The sequence below is a fragment of the Mycteria americana genome, chromosome 1 (assembly GCF_035582795.1).
Source record: "Mycteria americana isolate JAX WOST 10 ecotype Jacksonville Zoo and Gardens chromosome 1, USCA_MyAme_1.0, whole genome shotgun sequence".
In the NCBI taxonomy this organism is placed as follows: domain Eukaryota; kingdom Metazoa; phylum Chordata; class Aves; order Ciconiiformes; family Ciconiidae; genus Mycteria; species Mycteria americana.
In genome coordinates, this window is record NC_134365.1 from 119,767,659 (window position 1) to 119,791,343 (window position 23,685).

The following is a 23,685-nucleotide window of genomic DNA, read 5'->3' on the forward strand; positions in this document are numbered from 1 at the left end:
GCACAAACGTTTGCAAAGCAAAGTATGAACCTTGACCACGCATTAAAATAGTCTCCTGAGATAGGTAAGCTATTTCAGTTTGGAATGATGAAGAGGTAGTGTACATGCGTTTGCAAAATCGGTGGCAGAATTTAACATGAAGTGGTTTCTGTTCTGCTATTCTGTGCTGGGTTTTGTAGATTTTGGTGGTCCAGTCTTAATGTTTTGGCAGGATGCCAGTTGAGTCACTTCCTTGGGGCTTTCCTGAATCACATGACAATTACCTTCACTCCAAAGTGAATTATGTAGTTAAGTGGTATAGCGACAGCAAAGCTTCACATCAGATGAATTCCATCCATCTGTTAAGGAATTTCCTTTTCCTCAACTGAACAACATGTTGTTCTTATAAGCTAATGCGTTCTGAAAAATGCTAAATATCTTAGTATCTTAGAGCAAAAAAAAGTTGGAATGTACAATGAATAGCTTGCAGCAAAGCATCATTTTCCATAAAGTTTACTTGAAGTCCTTCCAAAATAGCTTCATGAAGGTTTATTATATGTACATCTTAATTGTTTTATTTTTTATAAATAAATCTTTATTTAGCTTGTTAAGCAAAACCTCTGATAATCTTGCATTGTATTGATTATGTGTTAACAGATAGAAATGTAGGAGGACTGTAAATGTTACTGGTATTACTTTGTAAGTTTAATTGACTTACTTTGCTTTATACAGTTGAGGGAGAGTCTGTGTAGTTTGTTGCTATATAAGTAGCATAAGAATATAATTCCTTAAGCAGCTTTCTTTGGGAAAGGTGGTGCATGACTGACTTCTCTCTGCCTTTTTTGAAAACTGCATTAGGGCGAAAAAGTGGAGGGGCTTCAAGCACAGGCTTTGTATCCTTGGAGAGCGAAAAAAGACAACCACCTTAATTTCAACAAAAATGATATCATCACGGTTTTGGAGCAGCAAGATATGTGGTGGTTCGGAGAGGTTCAAGGACAAAAGGGGTGGTTTCCTAAATCGTATGTGAAGCTTATTTCAGGCCCCATTAGGAAATCAACGAGGTATTTTATTTGCTTTTACCATACTTTACTTCTATACTGTAATAGTTAAATAAATATGAAGAGTTGCACACTTGAATTTTAAAGTTTAGAATCTACTCTGTAAAAATGCTTTTTTTTAATATGACTCTCTTCTGGGGGGTTTTGACTTCCAACCCTGGAAATCCGTGTGAGGAATAAGAAAACTGACCTCAGTTCTCCTTGGGTTGTGCATCACCAACAAAAGATCTAAAGCTTAATGAATGGTCTTAATTTTGTGTGACTTGCAACTAAAAAATTAGTGTACTGGGTTTTATGAATTACAGCTCCAAAATTACCTTTCTCCAAAATAACCTCAAAACTTAATCACTTATCATTACTCTTGGAGGATGAAACAATCAAAATCTGGTTCTGTGTAATGTGAAGGCAACATTAACATTAGTAATACAAATGAGAATGATTTTAGTTTGTGGTTTGTTTTTTTTTTTTCTGAGGGAGAAGAGGAGGTGGAGAAGCTTGTGTATTTAAGGCAGTTACCTAAATGTAACCATGACTGGCCATCGTACTTAAAAGCTTTAATTTGCACATTTACTGTCTCTTCTTTTAAAATGTAGGGAATTGCTTATGGATGCATATGCATTTTTTAGTTGTTAAATATAATAGTAATTTTTCTGAAGATATTTAATTTCTTAAATAACTGTTATTTTCTCCTAAAGCATGGATTCTGGTTCATCAGAAAGTCCTGCTAGTCTGAAAAGAGTAGCATCACCAGCAACAAAAGCAACTATGTCAGGTGAAGGTAAGCATTTCATACTGAATGACATTAATAGTATTTTACTATGTAATTAAATAGAATAAGTCTGCTTATTACCAGAAGCAAGCTTAGAATCAGATCTTAGTGTTTTAAAATCTGGCCTGTTAAAATCGAAGTGCAAATCAATTTGCCTCTAGAATGATTTAAAATTATTATAGTAAGAATTTATATATGTTGTGCATATAGAAGAAATAATTTCACATGCCATAAAAATATCATCTGTAGTTTGTACTGTCTCTTGTATAAATGTTTTGGTAACAATTCCTGATCTGGAATGGGTTTTTGCAGAGGGCCAAATAAGCACATCTAGTGTGTGCTTAAGTACATGTACTTCATGATGTCAGGAATTGTTAATAAATGTCTCAATCTCACCCAAAGCTCATTTCCAGTGTTTCATTAAAGCTCTTGATTAAAGAAATTACAATCAGTTATAGAATGTTATGATCTTTATGGTCAAGGCTACCCCTCGTTTTTAAAGATGGAGCCTGGGGCACAGACAGATAATTGTCAGGCCTCTGAAGGGTTTTAAAAGACTTGCATTCCTGGCTGTTACCACCCTTCAGCTGGAGGTTAATGTCTCCAGATGAGCTGTGTTAACAGACTGTGTGGGCATTCTTAATCCACTTCACTGCAGAGTCAGCTGGGTTAATTTAAATCACAGTCAGAGTAAATCGATGAATCTAAATATAGGTTACAAGTGAACATATGTATATAATCTCTACAGCACACTTTAAGTTTTTTAACTACAATTCTACATACAATTTGAAGTGAAAGAGTCTCTTTCGTTACTGATGTATGTAATTTGCCACTGGCATGAGCACTACAGAAATTAAAAGGAGGAAATGGTAAAGATCCATGTAACAAGGAAAGTGAGATAATCAGTTATTTCAAAATACAACTGGTCTTGCTCACTATATATTTGAGGAAAAGCAATTGTAGAAATGCTAAGTCTTTTTTGTAAAGTATGGGATATCTCAGGTTATATGTTTGTATTAAAGGAACACAACTTTTTAATAAAATATTTGAAAAAAGCTGTATTTTTAAGAAATAATAAAGTATGGATTTAGCATCTTCTATTACATTTAAAGGATTTAAGAAAAAATCCATGGGTATAGCGTACATTATGATATTTAATGTGTGTGTTTGTGTGTACGTGCACACAAACAGATGTGCGTGTTCTTCAGCTGCAGTTGTTAGACAAACCATGTCTTAGCTTTCATTAAGGATAGTAATTGTGGTTTGAATTCTTGCCGAACTTCCCCGAGCTAAGCTTCTTGGTCAGATTTAGTGTTCAAGCAAATAGAACAATTGCTAGCTGCAGTGGAATACTTGAACGTTTTTGTTACCTATGCATGAAAGTCTTCCTGAAATATTGTGAACTGCTCTTAGGTCCAGAGCTGGTCCTAGAAGCAGATGATATAATCTTCAAAAATCTGGTTTGTGCCCATGTAAGGTGTGATAATGCTCAGTTAAATAAGAAAGTATCAAGTTGTATAGAAAATGTTACTGAATTGTCTGAAATTCTTCTTTGTAATCATTTATGTAAAAATTTTTCATGTAGTTCTGTGATTGAATTATGCATTGCGTTTCTCAACATCAGTCTACTTTAGTGTTTTTGCACTTGAATACTAAGTAGTTGACTGTGTTTTAACAAAACAGAACACATTCAGGCTTTGTCTTAACATTTCCCAGCCATCTGTTGCCTAAGATGCAATGAGATGTGTGCCATGCAATGAGATGGGCGCCCTTCATGCAAAGCTTCAAGTAATGAAAGAATTCATTGTATATGAGAGCCGAGCAGCATATGTAAAATGAAGACTGTATCTACAGATATTTGGATACTGAGACTTTCCATCCCCAAGACTGAAAATTCTAGTCATCAGCACAAAACAGAAACAATTGGGAAACATGTTTTCAGAGTAGTTTCTGATATAAATTAATAATTTATGTACATTTTAATTATACTAGCAAATTATTTTACAAAAAAAAAAAAAATCCGCCAGAAGCAGCCTTTTGATAGATTGTATTTAGTTCTGATAGATACCATTTTATGCATTAAATATTGAGGTTTCTATGAATAGTAATTAATACATTTGTCTTCTGTCTAGCCGTGGATAGACTACATTATATTAGTTAGGTTTTGCAAATGATAATTGAGCAGCTTATCAAGTGTTTTCCCATGTTCTGTATTTATTTCCCTCTTACAGAGTATATTGCTATGTATACTTATGAGAGTTCTGAACAAGGAGACCTGACTTTTCAACAAGGTGATATGATTCTTGTGACAAAGAAAGATGGCGACTGGTGGACAGGAACACTGGGTGATAAATCAGGAGTTTTCCCATCTAATTATGTGAGACTCAAAGATTCTGAGGTAGAGACATATTGAAATATTATAAAATTGAGCTGGGGGAGGTATGTTTTATTTGGTGTTGTAGTGATAGTTGCAAGTCAGTGGATCATAAGGGAAGGAAAAATACTTCGCAGTTTTACTGAATGTGAGATTGGAAAGGGAAAACAATAATAGCTGCATTTTACAACAAAATGTCGTAAATAACTTTGTGGATCATATATTAAAATGAACCTTGCATATGTTAATAGTTCACTTGGCAGTTTTGTACAGACAAATCAGAATAGCTATGACTACTTTGTTCCCCAGGTAAGTTTTAATGACTAAGTTGTATCTTACTGCCATTATTTTAAAAAAAAATTTAAAGAGTAATATTTCAGTCTATTATCTCTTTTTTTTCCCCCCATTGCTGTTTTCTTGCAATCAAGGGGAACAAATTTCACAACAAAACTTAGCTAACCACTACATTTATTTGAAAGTTCTTGATTGAATAATAGAGGTTCTGTTTCACCTAATTTTTATCCTGGAAAAATCCAATAATACATGTCTGTATTAAATTTTTTTTCTTTCTTTTTAGGCATTCTAAAGAAAGATGTTTTCTCATTTATATTCCTCATCTGTTTGAGAGGATAATTCATCTACTAGTAGGAATTAGCCTTAGAGTCATAGTTGAATACAATACTAATCTCTTGATGAGAAGGAGTTTTTGTTTATGTCTCTAAGAATAATAGGGGTTTTAAAAGTAAATAAATAAGTAAAAAAACTGGATTTTTAGAAATCTAGATGGTAAGGCTTTTTCCACAAGTCTTGAATTCTGTGTGTATGTGACACAACTCAATGAACGACTGTGTCTGCAATATAGAGATTGAGCAAAGTCACTCCTTAAAATTATTTCTGTTCGTGTAAAAGCCGAAGAATAAAACCTGCAGTGAAATACATAGCTGTAGAAAGCCTTTATATAATAAATGTCTAGATAGTAGAGAAATTTCAGTAACATCCTCTGAGACAGGATTTGAAAAAATTTGTAGTTAATGATACTTAGTATTGCAGTCCTTGGGAGAAATAGTATTGTGATATCGCTTTCAGAAACATTTTAGAACCTTTTCTCACCTATATTTTGCATCAGGTAACAATTTTCTTCAGTCCCTAGCACTACTAGTTCGAGAACTAATCAGTCTTACACTGGAAAAGTCCTGTCCCAGTTTTGATTAGTTGTTCCCTTGTGTTGTGAGGTACACTTTTCTGTGCACATTAAGACTGTAGTTTCATAGAATAGCATCATAGAATCATTCAGGTTGGAAAAGACCTTTAAGATCATTGAGTCCAACTGCAAACCTAGCACTGCCAAGTCCACCACTACACCATGTCCCTAAGCACCACATCTACACATCTTTTAAATACCTCCAGGGATGGTGACTCCACCACTTCCCCGGGCAGCCTGTTCCAGTGCTTGACAACCCTTTCGGTGAAGAAATTTTTCCTCGTATCTAATCTAAACCTCCCCTGGCGCAACTTGAGCCCATTTCCTCTCACCCCATCACTTGTTACTTGGGAGAAGAGACCAACACCCACCTCGCTACAACCTCCTTTCAGGGAGTTGTAGAGAGCGATAAGGTCTCCCCTCAGCCTCCTTTTCTCCAGGCTAAACAACCCCAGTTCCCTCAGCCGCTCCACACAAGACTTGTGCTCTAGGCCCTTCACCAGCTTCCTTGCCCTTCTCTGGACACGCTCCAGCACCTCCATGTCTTTCTTGTAGTGAGGGGCCCAAAACTGAACACAGTATTTGAGGTGCAGCCTCACCAGTGCCAAGTACAGGCAGACGATCACGTCCCTAGTCCTGCTGGCCACACTATTTCTGATACAAAATGATCATATGTAACCCATTCTAAGTGTGGACAGGTACAGTCCTACCTGCCACACTTTTGCTGCCACTGTCTTTCATCTGACCTGTTAATAAGCCAGTTCAGGACACTAAGCAGAGCAGAAAACTAGTCTAGCAGAAGTACTATGTACTTCTAAGATGGTACTCTGATTCATCTCAGCAAGGGTTAGAAAAATGTCAGTATGAGAATTAGTACCAGAGGAGAGTAGTGAAGGAGGTGAGATTGCCTCAGCATCTGCTTAGATTAGCTTACGCTGGTTTTGAACTGCATTCTTAGCTGGCTTTTGTGTTAAATACTTCATTTCAGAAGCAAAACATCATACTTTATGTTTAGTATATGGTTTTGGATATGCCTCTGCTCATTCCTACCTTTCAGTTGCGTCAAATCTAGTGACTATGGAGCAGCACATAAAGTTAGATCAGGTCCTAGACTAGAAGAGGAGTACTTAATGGTTCAGTTAGCAGAAGCGTTGTAGCTGTAGCCCTATGGAGCCCATCACAGCAGGCTAGCTTGTCTTTTTGACAATTAGAGTAAATTTTGGACAGTAGTAAGTTGTGGTGTTAGGCACAGTATCGGTTTACCCTGACAACAGAGCTCAGTGAGAGTCCAGACAAGAAATTCTGACTCTCTGTCCCCAAGTCTAGCAGCTTGATTCTCCTCTGAGTGGTGCAACATCCCTTCAGTTGTGGCAGCGGAGGTGTTTGTAGGTCTGTATCGGGGAATTTACCTGGTTAAGAAAAGCACTCCTTTTTGCAGTCCAGGATGTGGATCATAGTTCAGCCCTGCCAGTAATTCTTCACATGCATGAAAAAGATGGTGGCTTGCCCCATGGAGGTATAGGAACAAATGTACAGATAATTGCCTAACCTGTGGAATATCTTGTGATCATGAAACTGTGCCCTAAGTCTCTTTATATTACCTGTAAGTTTGTATTGTAGTTGATGAGCGGGAACTTGCACTGTCAGCCTCCTAAAACCCTGTGAGGCCTGTTTCATAGGTAGATAGCAATAGTTACTAATTAGTTACTTAACCTCAGCTACATTCTTGTTAGTAAATGTTAAGTTTCCTTTGAATTTTTGTGAAGGAACTGTTTTTGTTTTCCCTTAAGATATTCTCAACACAGTTTAGTCTCAAAACCTTGGAATTTACATTCAGATGTGCAGAGCTGCCTTTTGTGTGCCTTTAAGGACTGGATGCTTGTCCTGTCTGGTGAGAGACAGGAACACATATTGGCAAATCTTCTTTGTAGAGAAGTCAGAAATAGACATTTAATACTGAAAACTATTTTTATTAGAGAGGTCAATTTGATGTTTCTCTGATCTCAACTTGTCTGGGGCTGAAACAGCTAAGTGCAGTTCATCAAAAAGTGCTCCAGCTGCCCTTTTTGCTGGTGAAAATCACATCTTCAGATAAAATCTTGATGAGAGAGGGAGGAAAAAGCACAGAGCTCACAGAGATCTTGATATCCGGGATGTTTATTTTCATAAAGTGATTCATATGCCCCGCAGGACATATTTCTTGTTCCAAGTGGATAATTGCCATTACACGTACAGTGTTTTGCTATTCAGCTTGTTCACAGAGCCAGTTTTTACAAAGGATTTCTCAATAGCGGCTGTCTGTTAGCTTTCAGATGTGCCGCTGTGCTTGGACAGCTGGCTGATTGTGGAAAATGTTACTAAAAGAGTAAATTAATTTAATGTGTTCTGCACTATTGACTTAGGCCTGAAGAAAAAGTAAGGCAGTGCTGATCTTTCAACAGCAAGCATAGAGTTTGTAGAAATGGTTGTAAGCGTCAAAATATCAATGATTTATACATCAGAAGAAATTTTTTTGAATCTGTTCTTCTGTACCTAGTCCCAGGCTACCCATTCACCTCCAGCTGCTAAATTAAACTATTTCCTGTTCCTTAAAGTTTCAGCTTATTGACAGAGTGAAAGTCTTTGTTCTTCAGATAAATGACACTCGTTCATGGTCCATTCTCAGAGTTTTCCTTACATTGAGGTAGATAGATACAGATCTGTAACAGGTTTTTTTATTCTACCCTGTCTTTCTCCGAGACTGGTGATAATTACCTCTGCATAAGGTACGGAGCTCATACAGTGGACATGGAAACACAAAAATTTAGACACCTCTAGTTACCAAACTTTGCGTGCATGTTCTGAAAATAATAATGATCTGAATTTATTTAATCTGAATTCTAAGGGTCTTACTATACAACACAATTGGCAAGTCTACTGCTGTGTTTTATTAAATTAGCAAAACAAGTTCTACTGTACTGTTTCAAGAGACTTTATCACTTGTCACAAAATATCCTCAAAGGCAGTTAGTGTCTCAGGTGTATAAAAGGGAAAGAGAATGGGGTAAGTCCTCTCCACTGTGTTTCTCTCAACAGGAAGAATAGAAAATACTTCTCCATCTACTGAGTGGGCCAGAAGCTGGGTACATCTTAAGTGCATTATTTATTAATTTAGTTATTTATTAAGTACTGCAGGACTTCTCTATGTATTTCTTCTGCTTTTTTTTACCAGGGATTCAGAGAATCCTCAAACGGAATTCAGACTTAGTCTGGTCAAGGTGATTTTGAAGCGTCTCTCTTAAAATAATCTCTATATGTTTACCAGTCAACTGTAAAGATACGGTGTCACAGCCTGTTTTATCTGTCCGTATGCTCCTAATCTGGCAACATGGATGTTGACTAAGTGAAATTTTGAAGGAGTGTGCTCTCTGAAGGTCCAAACACTTGTTCGTTATTGAGGAGGGGGGAGGGTGTTTCTCTGTCGGAAACACTTTCCAAAGTAGAATTAATTCCTAATATTACCGTATCAGTGCCAGTTGTCACCTTTGGTTCCACACCTTTTAATCTTCCTTACTTGGGACTGTCGATGGACTCTCAGTCATTTTGTCTGGACCATCTTCTCCTTGTCCCCAGACCTAAACTTAGTCTTTGTATCTGATCTCTCTATGATGCTTTCCTGTTTCATGTTTTTTGTTAATATAGGTCACAGTGGTTGTAGAAAAAGGTGGAGAACTGAAAAGAAAGGAACATAGGGAAGAAAGGAAGATTTGCTGGCCTTGTAGAAAGTAACTATAATCAATCTTTTACAATAAGAAGAAAGTAGCACTGAGACAGCGGTATCCAAGTATCATTTAGCTTAAAGCATCCACTTTCCACAGTCCTTCCCAAAATTTAAGGTGCAAAATGTCAAGGAGAAGCATGGTATACTAGATGTCTGTATGATGCTTTGGTGCCAAATTAAAATAAATAAATAAATCTTCTCATCCCCACTCTTACCTTCCAGTAACAGTTACAGCTTGTGAGGTAGGCAATGCCAACTCTGCTGGGCTTTCTGCTGTTGTTAGATGGGGTTGGCTTGACTAATACAGTGTTGTGAGGTGTTATGATTCAGTCTGAAAGATCAGGCTTCTTTAGTAGCTTTTCTGAAAGATGTTCAAAATGTCTTACAGCAGCTACATAATCTTCAAGACAGATTGAAGGTCTATCTAATAATCTATTTTGTAGAGGTATTCAAAACCAATACGCGTTTTTTAAATGGCCCTGTTCTCTTGGTCATTTAACTAGTTTTTTAGTTACTCCTTATATTAGTTTCTGCCAGAATCCCCAAGTTTTCAAAGCATCAAGTTAATACGGAGAATATTGAAGATTAAACTGTTCTTTTCCATAGAGAAATTGGGATTCTGTGAAAACCTTCAGGTCATTTGATGTAGACTCCCAAGTTTGTAAGGAGGATCCTAAAGGAGAAGTTGAGGGGAGAAGGAAGTGTTGTGAGCCTTGCTTGAAGACAAGAGGATACTTATGGTTATTCAACATTTCTGACCAAACTACAGTTTAGATTTGTTATGTTGCTGTTATCCATATCAAGCCTTTTTATTGTAGAAGATAAGACTGGCAATGTACTGGGAAGAAACTGAAGTAATTATTTAGCGGGCAGGGGGAAGCTTTCCTAGACAGGGTGGTGACTAAAAGGGTTGGAAGATGACTGAGGAAGTGGGCTGTGCAAGGGGCAGAGTTGAGACCACACACCGTTTTGAATACTGTAATTGCACGTATATTAGTAGACCTGTGAGTGCATTAAAATAAATAAATGAAGATGACTCTTCCCAAATAACCAGTGGCCTCAAAGAAAAAGATTTTTTAAATTTTTTTTTTCAGGAAGAGAACTTTGAGTTTGTAAATTATGAAAGCTTTTCATGTTAAATTTCATCTTTCAGTATCACTGTTTTCCTATACATAACAGAACTGAACTAATTTCACTGCTTGGTGGATTTCTTGTGGCTGTTCAAAGGCTTTTCTTGCACATCTCTTGGCCTGGATGATGATGATGTTCATCCCTCATCTCACCCCATCTAGGTTCAGAGGAAATAGCTACAGATAGATGGCACCTTGCTATTCAGTGTGCTGTGCTCTCAGTTGGCCATAAAAATGGTGGTGGGTCTTTTACTACTGCAGCACACACCACCTACAAAGTTCAGATGACTCATGTTAAAGATGCAGTAACTACACTGACCCTGCTAATGTGCCATATGTGAAATTTTAGAACCATAGTATGGACAGTATTGAAATAATTATGTCCAGTTAGCTTTTTAGGCATATTTGCAACCCAACTCTACAGAATGTTGTTTTAACTTGACAGAATTCACATTCTGTAGATATACAGATTTATACTTCAAATGCTATGTAATTTGGAATTACATTGGTATTTGCAGTCCATGAAAGGAAGAAAAGTTCAGGAAAGAAGTCTACACATTTATATAGTTAGTCATCCACTTCCATACACTGCTTGTTATTTATTCCTATGTTTTAATTGCCATCTAAAATATTAAGGGTTTCTGTAAGAATAGAATCTTCCTGTGAAAGTTTTTTACTAACATCCTTGTTTAGTGTGTTAAAGTGAAGCACAGGAAATAATTTTCATATACTGGAGAAATAAATATGAGTGCTAAACTTACATCTTACTTTCTATTTCAAGGCTCCTGGAGCAGCTGGAAAAACGGGAAGCTTAGGGAAGAAACCTGGTGAGTCATATACTGTGACAGCACCTTATATCTGTTCTTAAGTCCTTAAGTTCAATGGCAACAAAATCTTTTCTGTGAAAATAAATTATATTTGCTCTTGGTCATTTTGTAGTAGTTTGCACTGATGAAAACAGTTGTCTATAATAAAATAATGCATAATCTGTCAATCATTCTATCTAGCATGTATCAATCACTAAGTATCATGTAGCTAGAGAATAAAAATCTGCTTGCTGAAAAATGAGTGTAAACTTCATGATAGATTGCTGAACAGAACAGTGGAAACCTACAAAAAGCCCAAATTTGCTATTGCCTCTGAAAATTGAAGTATACATTCTTACTCTTGTGGTTTTACAGCATTTTGCCTAGAATGCTACACAATATGGTATACATGGACTTTGTAAGCTCTTGTGCCTGCTTCTCATTTTCAAGAGCACATACTTTGTATTCATGCTGTGTAGCTTATTGCCTGTCAAGCCTGGTTGTATTGCAGAAGACCATGTTGCAGGTTCCTTTTTGGCTAGAAAGAGGTCCCCTGGCTCTTGAGGTGGTGGGGGCTATCCTTCCAAACAGCCATTGTATTTCCAAAGATCATTAGAAAAGTGCATTCTCTGCCACTGGCAGGCATTTGCAAACTTTCCAGAAGACATCTGGTTTTTTTCCCTCAGTATATTTATTTGCTTTTGTACCAAAGAGATGACTTTGCATTGAGCTTGAACCAAAGTAAATAGGGGGTGCTCCATGCTTCTGTTCTTTCCCTTTCTCTGAGGCTTGTTCAGTTGCACAGTGAGGTGGTTCAAAGATGTGGTCTACCAAATCTTGCCTTATTTCCATACACACACACATGCATATCCATATTTTGTTTTGTGGGGAGGAGGTTTCGCTCTGTCTCCCTGAACTGGTTCACTGTGTTAGTGTGTAAGAGGAAGCGGGGAGAGTAGATTGCAGCAGCCCCAACTTCATTTGGCTTACTGTGACATATGAGCAATGGGCTGCTCTTGTCAAATCTTACTGATCCATCTATGGAAAGAAGGGCTTGAAAGTAAACTACTCCTGCCTTTTCTAACTTACATTTGCATTTTACATTCTTTACATACATTTTACATTCTTTACATACTTTACATTCTAACTTACATGATTAAAAATAGTTGTGTTAATAGATACAAAGCGCGAGAGAGGCAGACAAGAACAGAGATCTGGAAAACCTCTAGAAGTGATACGTGGTAGGAATAGTGAGAAGATGCTGATAGGTCTGCCTGCTTTTTCCACGCGTGGGAGAATGGTGGATGGCAAGACTTCAGCCTAGAGTACCAGCCTTATAATCGCTGGTCTCCTGGATTCTAACTTTCAGTGAAGTAGAGACTGGAGGGATGTTGACAAAAGGTGTGTTCAGAATCTTTTGGAGTTTAAGAACAGTTTGGGAACAGTCCTGCCTATTTTTCAGCAAGGAGATTCATGGATGTTTTTGCTATAAATGAGCTGCAAGTGCTCAGCCAATGTAAGTGAAATGCTAATGAACGAGGTGAAATATTCCTGTTTATTCTAGAAGCAGCAGGACGAGTGGGTGGGAGTTGGTAACAGTGTGTGTTGAAAAGCAAGGGAAAAGAAACCACTCTCTTTGTGAATTTAAGCAGCAATATGAGGACAATTATATCTGTGAGAAAGCATTTATTTCTTTTTCTAAATGTACCTGTTTTAGTAGAGGCCACATTTTTTGGCCTGAACTATAATTGAATTGGATCGCATCTCAGTAATTCAATACTTAAATCAAAATTTAAAAGTCCTTCCTGGAAGGAAAGCTATTTCTTTTTTTTTTTTTTTTACTTTTTTTGCTGAGTTGTTTTCTCTAACTTTCTGCTTCTCTGTGACATGCAAGAGCTGAATGTTAAACTTGTAATTCATATCGTAACATTTAACACACAGTCCACAGTAAAAATTCTTTGTGCTGCTGGTTGGTGAAAGAGGATATCTGATACTTGGAGCCTTGTAAATCACCTTTTTGTAGATAAAAATGAGAAATTTCTTGTTCTGAGAGAGATGTAAGGTATAAGATTTTTGCGCTCTCAGTATGATATACTGAATACTATAATTACCATGGTAGTGAGAGAGGGTTTTGCCTGATTTTTTAAAAAAATAATTTATTTTGACAAACTCCTCCCATTAATTTGTTTGCTTGTGTTCATTTTGCCTCCTGAATGGCTCTAGGGTGGAGAAATTAATATGATACTGTGGAAAAACCTGCAAATGCAGGGAGCTTGCAGACTTTCTAGCAGTATAGTCATGTTTCCTGCCAAATATCTTGCTTGCTTTGCCTTCATACGGGACAGACTGTGCTGCTGCTGGCTTTTCTCTATGTAAACCTTTCTGCTCTCCTATCATCACCTACTATATTTTACTTAGAAATTCTTTCTTCTGTCTTCTGCTTTCACACTTCGTGCGCTAAGTTCCAGATCCAGATTTAAAGCATCTTTCTAACTCTCAGCTACTGGCTTTTTCATCACCTATTTGGTTCCACCTTTTCCTGCCTGTGTGTGCCTCTGTGTGCCTCTCTCTCCCCTCTTTGGGTTATCTTGAGGGAGGTTCTGTTGTCATTAATTCTGCATGTGTCATCATTTGCAGTGATCTCAGATTGCTTGTCATCTCTCTGCTTCTTCATCCTCCTTATGTTGTTCATTTACATCTTGAGTGCCCCTCTGACCATTTTTAATTTTCCTAATCATACTTTTCCTCTAAATTTTAAGTAAACCATCTGGTCGTTTTCCTGGCAATCTTCAAATCACTTTGTTATTTCTTCCCTGCAACAAAACCTCCCTCTGTTTCAAGGGAGTTGGCTTTGTGGCTTCCTCTGCCTACAACTGCCTTTTCAATGATTGCTCCCTTTCTCTGCCTTACCAGCAGATTCCCCCCTCCTTTCCCAGCCTGTGGGTGATGTGTTGTTACTGAGTGCCTCTGCTGTTTCTCTTGGCCACAGGAAGTTTGGCGCTTGTTGACAGAGAGGGCCAAGTAGGATGGTGCCCAGCACTGTGTTACTTTCTTAGTACGGCTGCCCATGAGAAAGCTGGAGACCACCTCTGTGTACTCGCTCCCTTCAGCCTCAGTCCCTTTTGCTGTTGTTGCTGTGTTGACCACTAATCCACCTCACACTCATTGTCGCATTGCTTTCTGCTGCTTTATAAAGGGACAAACTGATGGCAGATGTGACCTTTTTCTGTGTAGTCTTCCAGTGCCAGCTTTTTAGGATAGACTAGATTGAAAATATATGCAAACAGTAATCATAAATGAAAATAACTGATACAGATTTTTTTATCAAGATTTTCAAATAAAAGCTAAAATCTCAAGCAGCGTATTGACCTATGATCAGATAATTGCTGAGGTTTTAAATTAAGCTGACTGTCTTTGCACTAAAGCAGTTGACACACATTTCTGTGATCTTGTACTACTGGCTCTGCTGTGGGCTTGTTCTAGGATAGTCTTAGACCACAAACATAACTACTCAAACTCAGTGCCCACATTGACTGTTTGATGGTCCCCAATTTTATTTGATGTATTGCCAAATAAAAACCTCCTTTGTCTTAAACACAGGGTCAGAATTTATTATTCCAAGAAAGGTTTTTCATAAAAACAAAAAACCAAATTCCCCATCCCCCCAAAAAACAACAACTCCTAGATCATTCTGTTGAGGAGAATACTTAAGTGACGAATGACTGTCTACTGGGATCCTAAAGTGGAGTTTTCAGCAGTAACAACACTAATTTTGTGCTGCTTTGGCTGTCTGAGATCCTTTACAACTAAATGAAGGCTAAAAAAAAATTCCCCACAGATTCCCCTTAACTCATGACTAAAAAGGCACTACGTAAATGTAGCAGCCTAAAAGGGTTTAGCTTACCAAAAGCTAAAAAGTTCCCAAATCTACCATCCTCTGTTTACAAAAGGTTGCCAGTTATCATAGTATTAAACATGTTCTCCCTCACCCTAAACATGGTTTGATGACATGCTAAACCTGACTTAAAAGCTGTCAGTAGGACATCAAAATACCTACAAGCCGCTTATAAGCTCTCGTCAGTTCAAATTGGTCCAAGTGGGTTAACCTTGCCAGTCTTTGTGGTGACTAAGTTATCATCTGTCTTTCCACAACCACTGTAAAATGGAGTAAACTGCATTGTCTACTTCGGCTAATTTAATGGAGAGATAATTGGAAGCTCACAGTTGCTCTCAGTCAGATTCATGCTGGTAGGTGATCAAATAAGGCACCAGTTTTGTATTAATGTTCATGGAATAAAGATCTCAAAATAAATCCTTTTTGTTACATTTTGAAAGCATTCATTGTTTTGTCTAGTCTGGTGGTGAAAAATTTTCTGCAGGCCTTCATTAGTTTGCACCTCTGTTACTGCAACTTCTTCATTATATTGTCATCAACATGTATCTCCTCTTTTTAGGGAGCTTAGTCCAAATTGATGCTACAAAAATGTATTTATTGGAAAACAGTATTATGACATTTGATTTTAAGAGCCATATAGCTCTAATGATGGTCATTATTATTCTTCTCTATTTCAAATATTTTTTATATCCTACCCATAGAGCTGCTGCACCTCTGTTTTTTTCCTGTAGTGCTATGAACTTCTGATCTGTTTTATAATTACCATATGTTTTCATGGAACTACATAAATACATAACAATTTTATGGAAAGAAATACAAAATGGATATATTATGCCAGTGATAATAGCAGAGTTAATGTTGTATATAATGTGTTCGGGTTTTTCCAAATTAACTTTTTTTTTCTTCCCCCACTTCAACAGAAATTGCCCAAGTTATTGCCTCTTACACAGCAACGGGTCCAGAACAGCTCACTCTTGCTCCTGGTCAGTTGATTCTTATCAGAAAGAAGAATCCAGGTGGCTGGTGGGAAGGAGAGCTCCAAGTTAGTTACTGTTTTTTTGAAATAAAATTCCGTATTAAAAAAATTGTAATTTTTTAATAGTTCAAAATGATGAAAGCATCAATGATAAATAATTTTTTAAATGTTCTGCAATTAAGCATTTACAAATAAAATGCCTTTACAAAAATATGCATACATTCCAATTCCTTGAACTTGAAATAACTTTGGAGGACAGCAGGAGGAAGCCATTGTGCCTCATTGTAAGTCAAGGATACCCATCTCATGAATCAGACCCAGCCTGCAGTCCACTCCCTTGTACGTTTTCCTGGAGGCCCTTCAGATATAGGAAAGGAGTGGATTTTAGGGCGTATTGTTTTGGCTGCTTTTGAATCTTCCCAGTTTTGTGTCCAGTAGGCTGCTTCATGTGAGCCAAAAAGCAGTTGTCATGTCAGGTGGTGGGGAAACCCAGCCATGCAACAGGTGTGCATGGGACTGTTGGGTTAAGTGGCAAGGGTCTACTTGTACATCCCGTTTCAATAGTGACCACGCATATCATGTACATTTGGATCAGCTGATACCTGTGTGCACTCCGAAAGCAGAAGAAATACTGGGGTGTGCAGTCCTGAATGTCTTCCTAAGAAGCTTTCTAAATTGCTTCAGCCAAAAGTTTGGCCTTTTGTTGAAAGATTGAGAAGTATTTTACAGCAGTGGTTTTTGTAAGATGGCCACCACTTTTTCAGGTTGCTTAATGAATGTGACAGTGTAGAATACCAGTCTGAGGGCCCCATCTCAGCAACAGCTCAATTTAATGTAGAAGAGTGAAAAGAATGGTGTCTTTTGCAAGCATCAGATAGGAGAGAGCTTTAGTGTTGTATTAGAAGATAATAGATCATAAAATATTTTAACCAGGTTTTTTTAAGAGTAGAAGATTCTCAATGACTTTCAGTGGCAAAGCTTTTTTTTTTTTTTTCTCCCCTCTCCAGTACCACTGAATGAGGTTTTGTTTGGTTTTGTTTTTTTAATAGGGACTATTACATGAAAGAATGTAATTGATTTATTTTTGCAATGCAGATGCTCAAACTAACTCAAATATTTTTTCCACATTACTACCTGCCCTTTTTGCCTTTCCTAGTGATATTTTTTCATCTTTTATGGAGAAATCATCTTCCAGCATTGCTTTGGTTTTCATTCTCACTAACCTTTATGTTGTTGTTAACTTGTAGCTTTAAAGAGTCTCACACTAAATGTATTTTAAGATAGAAAATAAGCTTCACTGGGTAAGAGCGGTCGCAATTACCACTTAGCAGCTAACATGAGGGTTTTTTTAAAAATTAATTTTTGGTTGTGTAAATACTCATATGTGGCTTTGGATACCTTACTATCTTACATATGGTTTTACAAGTTGTTTTTTTCTTCATTAGCAGTCCCCTACCTATTCTTTTCATTCTCCTTTCCAACACTGTAATACTAGTTCTTGCTCCTTTGTTATGTGAGCACAAAGGCTAATGCAGCAGTATGGTGAAATGGATTGAGGAAATGATTAAAAGTAAAAGCAGCAACCCCCCCACAAAGTAGTGAAATGATGACAAGATTTGGAGAAGGGCACTAATATTGACTTTCTTTATGGATTTAATTTCCAAGAGGCGGATTTTTTAGAAGTATTATGTACAGTCCAGTTTCAGCCTTAAGTAAATTTTGATGATACTTGTCTTAGGGGTCAGCGTGAAGGTAAAATAAGGCAAATGTGTGAAGCATTGCATTGCTGGGTTTAATGCAGTCTTCCAGAATATCTTAAAATTAATGATCTAGATACTCTTTAGATCAAGTGCTTTCTTTACACTTTAGATCAAGTGCTTTCTTTTTCAGTAAAGAAAAAGAGGGAAGGAAGCAGTTAAAGAATAGTATGTGTTAGATTACTTTTTTTTTCTCACTAAAATTAACATCTATTTTGTTTTTAAAGGCAAAATTCTACATGCCCAAAATTCCAACCTTATTCTAACAACACAAAAAGAGAATAAATAGTTAAAGTAATTCTTAGCATAGATTTAATAGATTTAGAAGCTGAGCTTTGATTCAAAGTTTTAGAGTAACCTTTCTTACAGTAAGGATTTTTCTTCTGATTTTATTTGCAATGAACAATGCAGTTGGCGAAATAACAGGATGCAGTTTCTGTCAAATTCCTATCCTGCTTTGGTGACATAAGCTTTGTCACACTGGATCGGACCTGCAGTTCGTCTGTCCCAATATCCTGTCTCTGACAGTGACTCATTGCAGCTGCGTTACAAACTGTAGAGCGCTGCTGTAGGCCAGGTGTATGGTAACCTGCTGCTCTCTCAGCACACACACATGGACCACACGCACACTAATACATGTGTGCACCACGTTTTGGTACTGATGTTCTCTTGTTAGATAGACATGAGAACATCTAGTGTACTTTCCAAAACCTTAACATCTGTTACTTAGGGTTATTTGGACTGTGTCTACCCATGTGTATTTGTAGTTGCCAAAGCTTAATTTTTGTTTTATTGGAATCTGGCTTTGGGATTTTGCATTTGAATCCAAACTTTGCCCGTTTTTTCTTGCCATAATGTTTTGCTGTTCTTCTAGTACTTGGTTAATGTGACATATGTTTATACTCTGTCTGTTGTTTGGGCACGAGAGACTATTAAAAAGTTTAGATACTGTTTCTTTAAAAGAAAAGAGGTAATTGGGATTCTTAATCTACTTAAACTATCACAATCTAGGTATCTATTTAAATGCAATTCTTTGCATAATGAAAAAGCATTTAAATGCTGCCACTCATTAATGCAATAGCTAGCCTAATATTCTAGAGTTATGGTTTAAACAGAATCAGGAGAAATCTTTCAGAAGAATCAGGGTTGTAGTATTAATTGTAAAGCACACAAAGTAGGAACACTGTTAAGTGAAAAATCACTCAAATTAGTAGTAAATAACTACTGTTTAGATATTATAAACTACCGTTTATATATTATGAAAGCTTACTTCATGTAATAGAAGTATCATAATATTAAACTATTGCCACAAAAATAGCTGACTTGTTCCTTATAAAATGCATTTTTTCTTATTCTAAAATAGTCAGTGTGACTGCAAGTAGTTAAAATATTGGCTGAATTACCTTGTCTAAGGATCTATTGATGTGCTTAATCCTCTTAAAAGAATTGTTTTTTTACTAGGCACGAGGGAAAAAACGGCAGATAGGATGGTTCCCTGCTAATTATGTAAAACTTCTGAGCCCTGGTACCAGTAAAACTACACCAACCGAGCTACCTAAATCGACAGCATTACCTTCAGGTAAGCAGTGTGGCTGCATTAAAAAAGTTGCTTTTGTAATGTGTATCATTTACAATAGGACTTCTAAAAATAATTATGGACATTCAGTAGGACATTTAGTATCTGTTATACAAGTCACTTTGGTTAAATTCTTCATTTTAATTGTTTTTCTTTTAAATGAGAAAAACATGCAATTGGTGTTGTATATTTATGGTGGTAGTCCCTCAGGTATGAACTGTTGACTGCTAAAAAGCCATCCGTGACATTACATCTTAGAGTAAAACATTCAAATTATCAGTCCTATTTGTTTGCACTAATTGTAGTAAAGGAGGTTTTAAAGGTTCAGGATGGTCCATGGGCTTAGCTGTTGAGGCACCTCTCATTCAGAACCTTTTATTTTTCCTAAGGTGAAGTGTGAGAAAACCACTCAAATGAAGATGTAGCTTTTTGTCCTGTATAGCTACTTATTTTAAGGTTTATGAAAGGATACAAGAGCAATAGACCATTATATTTTTAAAGCTATTTGTTATAGCTTCACCACAGGGAATATCAAACAGTCCTGTCAGTCTACTGCAAGGTATAAAGCTAGGCAGAAGACTGAGAACAAAAAGTTCATTCCTTGCGACTGTTTCAGTCTTGAACCATTTTGGGCTTGTGAGTTGGTGTAGTACTAAGTAAAGAGGATTCTTGTCCATCAAAAACATGTAGGATGGATGTATTTTCTTCCATAAGCCACCCAAAAGACTTGACGTGGTTGTCTATCATCTGTTTGGATTTAGTTGGGGGTGGCAGGGGGCAAAAGCTTGCTGCTTCCCCAGGCCATTTTTTGACTGTCTATCATTCAAATGAAATAAATATTTCTAAATGAAAAATGGTAGTGAGCATAATTTTCTCCTTTAACTATGTATGAAGGATTATCATGCAGCTTATGGAACTAGAATAAAATAATGAGGTATTAGTTTCACGTGTCATTGGTATAAATAAAAGTACCATATCAAAGAAGGCAAATGTTATAAATAGTGCTAATTGGCTCCTTTGGTGGTAGTCATAAAGATGCAGAACATCAGACTTCTGTAAAGACTCATGAGTTTGGGTCCTGCAGTTAAAATGGTAACCTAGCATAGAGACACACACTTTTACAAGGCAATATGATGGGATTTTATTTTTTTTTTAAACTATTTCAGGTTTGACAGCCTGGGACTTTTCACACATGCTAATAAAACTTTTACAAAATAAACTTTTTAGCACTTTTGTCATTGCCTACAGAACATCAAAATCTTAATGGCATTCATTTTTATCAAATTCAGCTTTGTTATAGACCTTTCATTTTGGAGGGTGAGAAGAAGAATCTTGTCTTTCCATTATGATAAATGCTTGAGAATTTGGGTAATGCTTGAGAAACATCTTCATAGTGGAAGTATGTTAGTGGAGAGGCTTACTATAGCAAAAGACATGGAAAGCCTGAAGAAAACCACCTACAGGGGCTGAATAATGCCCAGGGTGGTTCATTATCAAGGGTCTGAGAGTGTGCCATTACTGTCTGGGTTTTGAAGGTAGGGGATCCATCAGAAACTACTATCATCAAAGCCTCTGTTTCTTTTGTCATTTTGTTTTGATGTATATGCTCTCCGTCTGCCATACTACAATGCAAACTGCATGACTTTAAAAACTTTTTTTTAAAATTCTGTTGCATGGGCACTTTTGCATTATGCTTTGAGGTTTTCTTAATTTCTGACTGCTTTGTATGTGTTCCCTTCTAAACTTGTGTCATGAACATGTCCTTCCTGGTGTTGAGAAATGAAAAGAACTATTGCTGCTACTTGGAGCTAGTCAGGCATAAAGTTCACCATATAGGAATAGTGGGAAACGTGTTTCAACCATTCTGCTTGTTTAAAGAAAGACAACATTATAGATTGTACTGGCTGTGAGTGTTACATAAGAACCTGGATTCCCTCTGCCATTGCAGTAGGGCTAGTATTAAGCAATAGACAATCTTTCTAAAAAGGAAACAAATGGCTGAAAAGCACTGGAGCTCAGAGAAGGTAGGCTATAGCTTGCTTCTGTAGTTAGCAATGGCTTTTGGAGTTTAAAATAAGTGAAGAACTTTCTTGCTGGGATGACTGTAAGAGCTTCCTATATAGGACTAAGGTATATTCTAAGCTTTGTGACCAAGTGTAAATAAGATCAAGATGAGGTCACTGCTTCAGGTTCAGGAGCAGTGGAGGAGGAGGTTGAGGAGTACTATCTCTTCAAGAATTCTCTTAAGTTACCTCCCCAAGTTTAAGGTGATTCTTGGGATCCCATTGGACTATTTAGATATTCTGATGATACTACTGGACAACACCAAATTTCTTAAAGCTCTTTGAAGTGGAAGAGAATGATCTGATTGAAAAATTCTTGAAAGAAATTAATTCTAGAATGGGTTACAAATCTGTTGATGTACATATTGTATTCAGGTATGGTCTAGCTTAAACTTTTTATCATTCATAATGTTAGTAATAACCTGTAAATGTGTAACAAGAATGCTGTAGAACAGATTCACAGGTCTTTAAACTGAAATATGAACACCAATGGTGTTCACACATTTGAACTTGTGTTAGCACAAAACTACCTAAACGAGGAGTACCCCATAATATACATTTCTTTAGAAATGCTGGTTTATATCCAGTATGCTGGGAAAATGTACACTTTGGTTAGCTGATGTGTTAGGTGTGACAAATGACAGTGAGTGCCCATTTATTTTTATTTCTATTTATTTATTATATTTTCTTTTTTTTTCCTTTTGTAAGTAACAAAGCTAAATATTGAGATATACACAGAGGTCTTGTTAAATGTGGAGTTCATTTGATTATGATGTTTGTGAACAGGCACAAAGTATTAACTAAAGGGAGTTGAATAATTTCCGAAATATAAATTCCAAAAAGAGAGAGGAGCTATTTGACAAATTTAAATACATTGCTGGCTGAGTACAAGAATGAAAATACAAGAAAATTTTAGGCTGAATATAATAGAGAAAACCTGACAGCAAGGCTAATTAGATAGAAGCCTTGTGTCTTAAGGCAAAATACCAGAAGCCCTGTGACTTGGCATATAGAAAACATGAGAGAAATAGAGGAAATTATGTATCTAAATAAACAGTCCTGCTGCTTTAGAGAATAAAGAAAACTGCTCTATTATAATTGATCAGAAACTGCTGTGTCCTGAGAACCAGTCAGATTTGATGAGTTTCACAGTAAGGAAATAGAAAATGGGCTGCTGGAAGCAGTCCTGTGGTGCCAGAAGGGCAACCTAAACGACCTAGGATGCTTTTTATTTTTCTCATTCTTTCCAAGATCTTTGTGTTCCTAATGCCTCAGTGGTAGTACAAGGATATCACCATTGGCTTTCTCTTGAATTATAGAGCTGCATTGAGCCTGTCTGGTGCTAATTAGAAAAGCGTGCCTTTTTCAGGCTTCAGGTAGTGGAATTTAAAGTTTCCCAGACTTTTCTGTCCATTGACCAGTTCTGTTGGAAAGGATACTTTTCAGAACAGGTTGGTGAGGATGCAAAATGCTATTTTTATAAATGTACAACAAATTTGGTGCTTTTGTGGGCACAAAATATATATATAAAGTGAAAGAGAAGTGTCAATAGAAAACTAACATCCTTGAAGTGTTTGACTTTTTGCTAAAATTTTAAATTTTTCCAATCTTCTCCTACTGTTTGAGCACTTCCAAACAAAAATATCTTGGGTACAGTTCCAGGCAGGTTACACTATTCTCAGTTTGCACTGCTGTGCCCTGCCCTCACTAGTGTGATCCTGACGCCTCAGTAAGCTAACTGAGAGAGAGCAGTGCTGCTAGGAAACTTTTTTTTTTTTTTTAAAATCACCTGGAGCCAATTTGTTGAGGGCTCAGCTAAGCATCAGTACAGGGGCACAGGACAGAGGGGCAGGACTGGTTCAGATCAGCATAGTGTCTTGGAACTATACTGTGACATCTGTAGTGTTTGTAGTTGGTTTATGCATAGCTTATGTTTTGCTGATACGTTGCCAGTGCAACAGACCTCTTCCTTTATCTTACAGTGTGCCAAGTAATTGGCATGTATGACTACACTGCACAGAATGACGATGAGCTAGCGTTCAATAAAGGCCAGATTATAAACGTCCTTAACAAGGAAGACCCAGACTGGTGGAAAGGGGAGGTGAATGGACAAGTGGGTCTCTTTCCATCCAACTATGTGAAGCTGACAACAGACATGGACCCAAGCCAGCAATGTAAGTGACCCTCTCTGCTGCCATGCTGTGATTATTTGTGTAGTACTTTAAGATGAAACATGCAGCATTGCTGTGATTCTGCTGTGGTTTGCAGAACTCAAAACTTCACCACTGCTGCACTTGTCAAAGTCTCTTTGAAGACCTTCTGTAATGCAAACCTTATTT

At 37.0% G+C, this 23,685-nt stretch overlaps 1 protein-coding gene across 10 annotated transcripts in view; it reads left to right on the forward strand.

Moving 5' to 3' along the window:
• ITSN1 (intersectin 1) overlaps positions 1 to 23,685 on the forward strand; it is a 144,954-nt gene that overhangs the window by 98,068 nt on the left and 23,201 nt on the right. For all 10 annotated transcript variants that reach the window (XR_012777950.1, XM_075517835.1, XM_075517885.1 and 7 more), the window contains 7 exons: positions 838 to 1,043; positions 1,736 to 1,818; positions 4,041 to 4,207; positions 11,055 to 11,100; positions 15,895 to 16,016; positions 19,169 to 19,286; positions 23,329 to 23,520. Coding sequence is in view for 9 of the 10 variants with exons in the window: in XM_075517835.1 (XP_075373950.1) it covers positions 838 to 1,043; positions 1,736 to 1,818; positions 4,041 to 4,207; positions 11,055 to 11,100; positions 15,895 to 16,016; positions 19,169 to 19,286; positions 23,329 to 23,520 (934 nt within the window). In the remaining variant the exon portion in view is untranslated. The remainder of the gene's footprint in view (positions 1 to 837; positions 1,044 to 1,735; positions 1,819 to 4,040; positions 4,208 to 11,054; positions 11,101 to 15,894; positions 16,017 to 19,168; positions 19,287 to 23,328; positions 23,521 to 23,685) is intronic.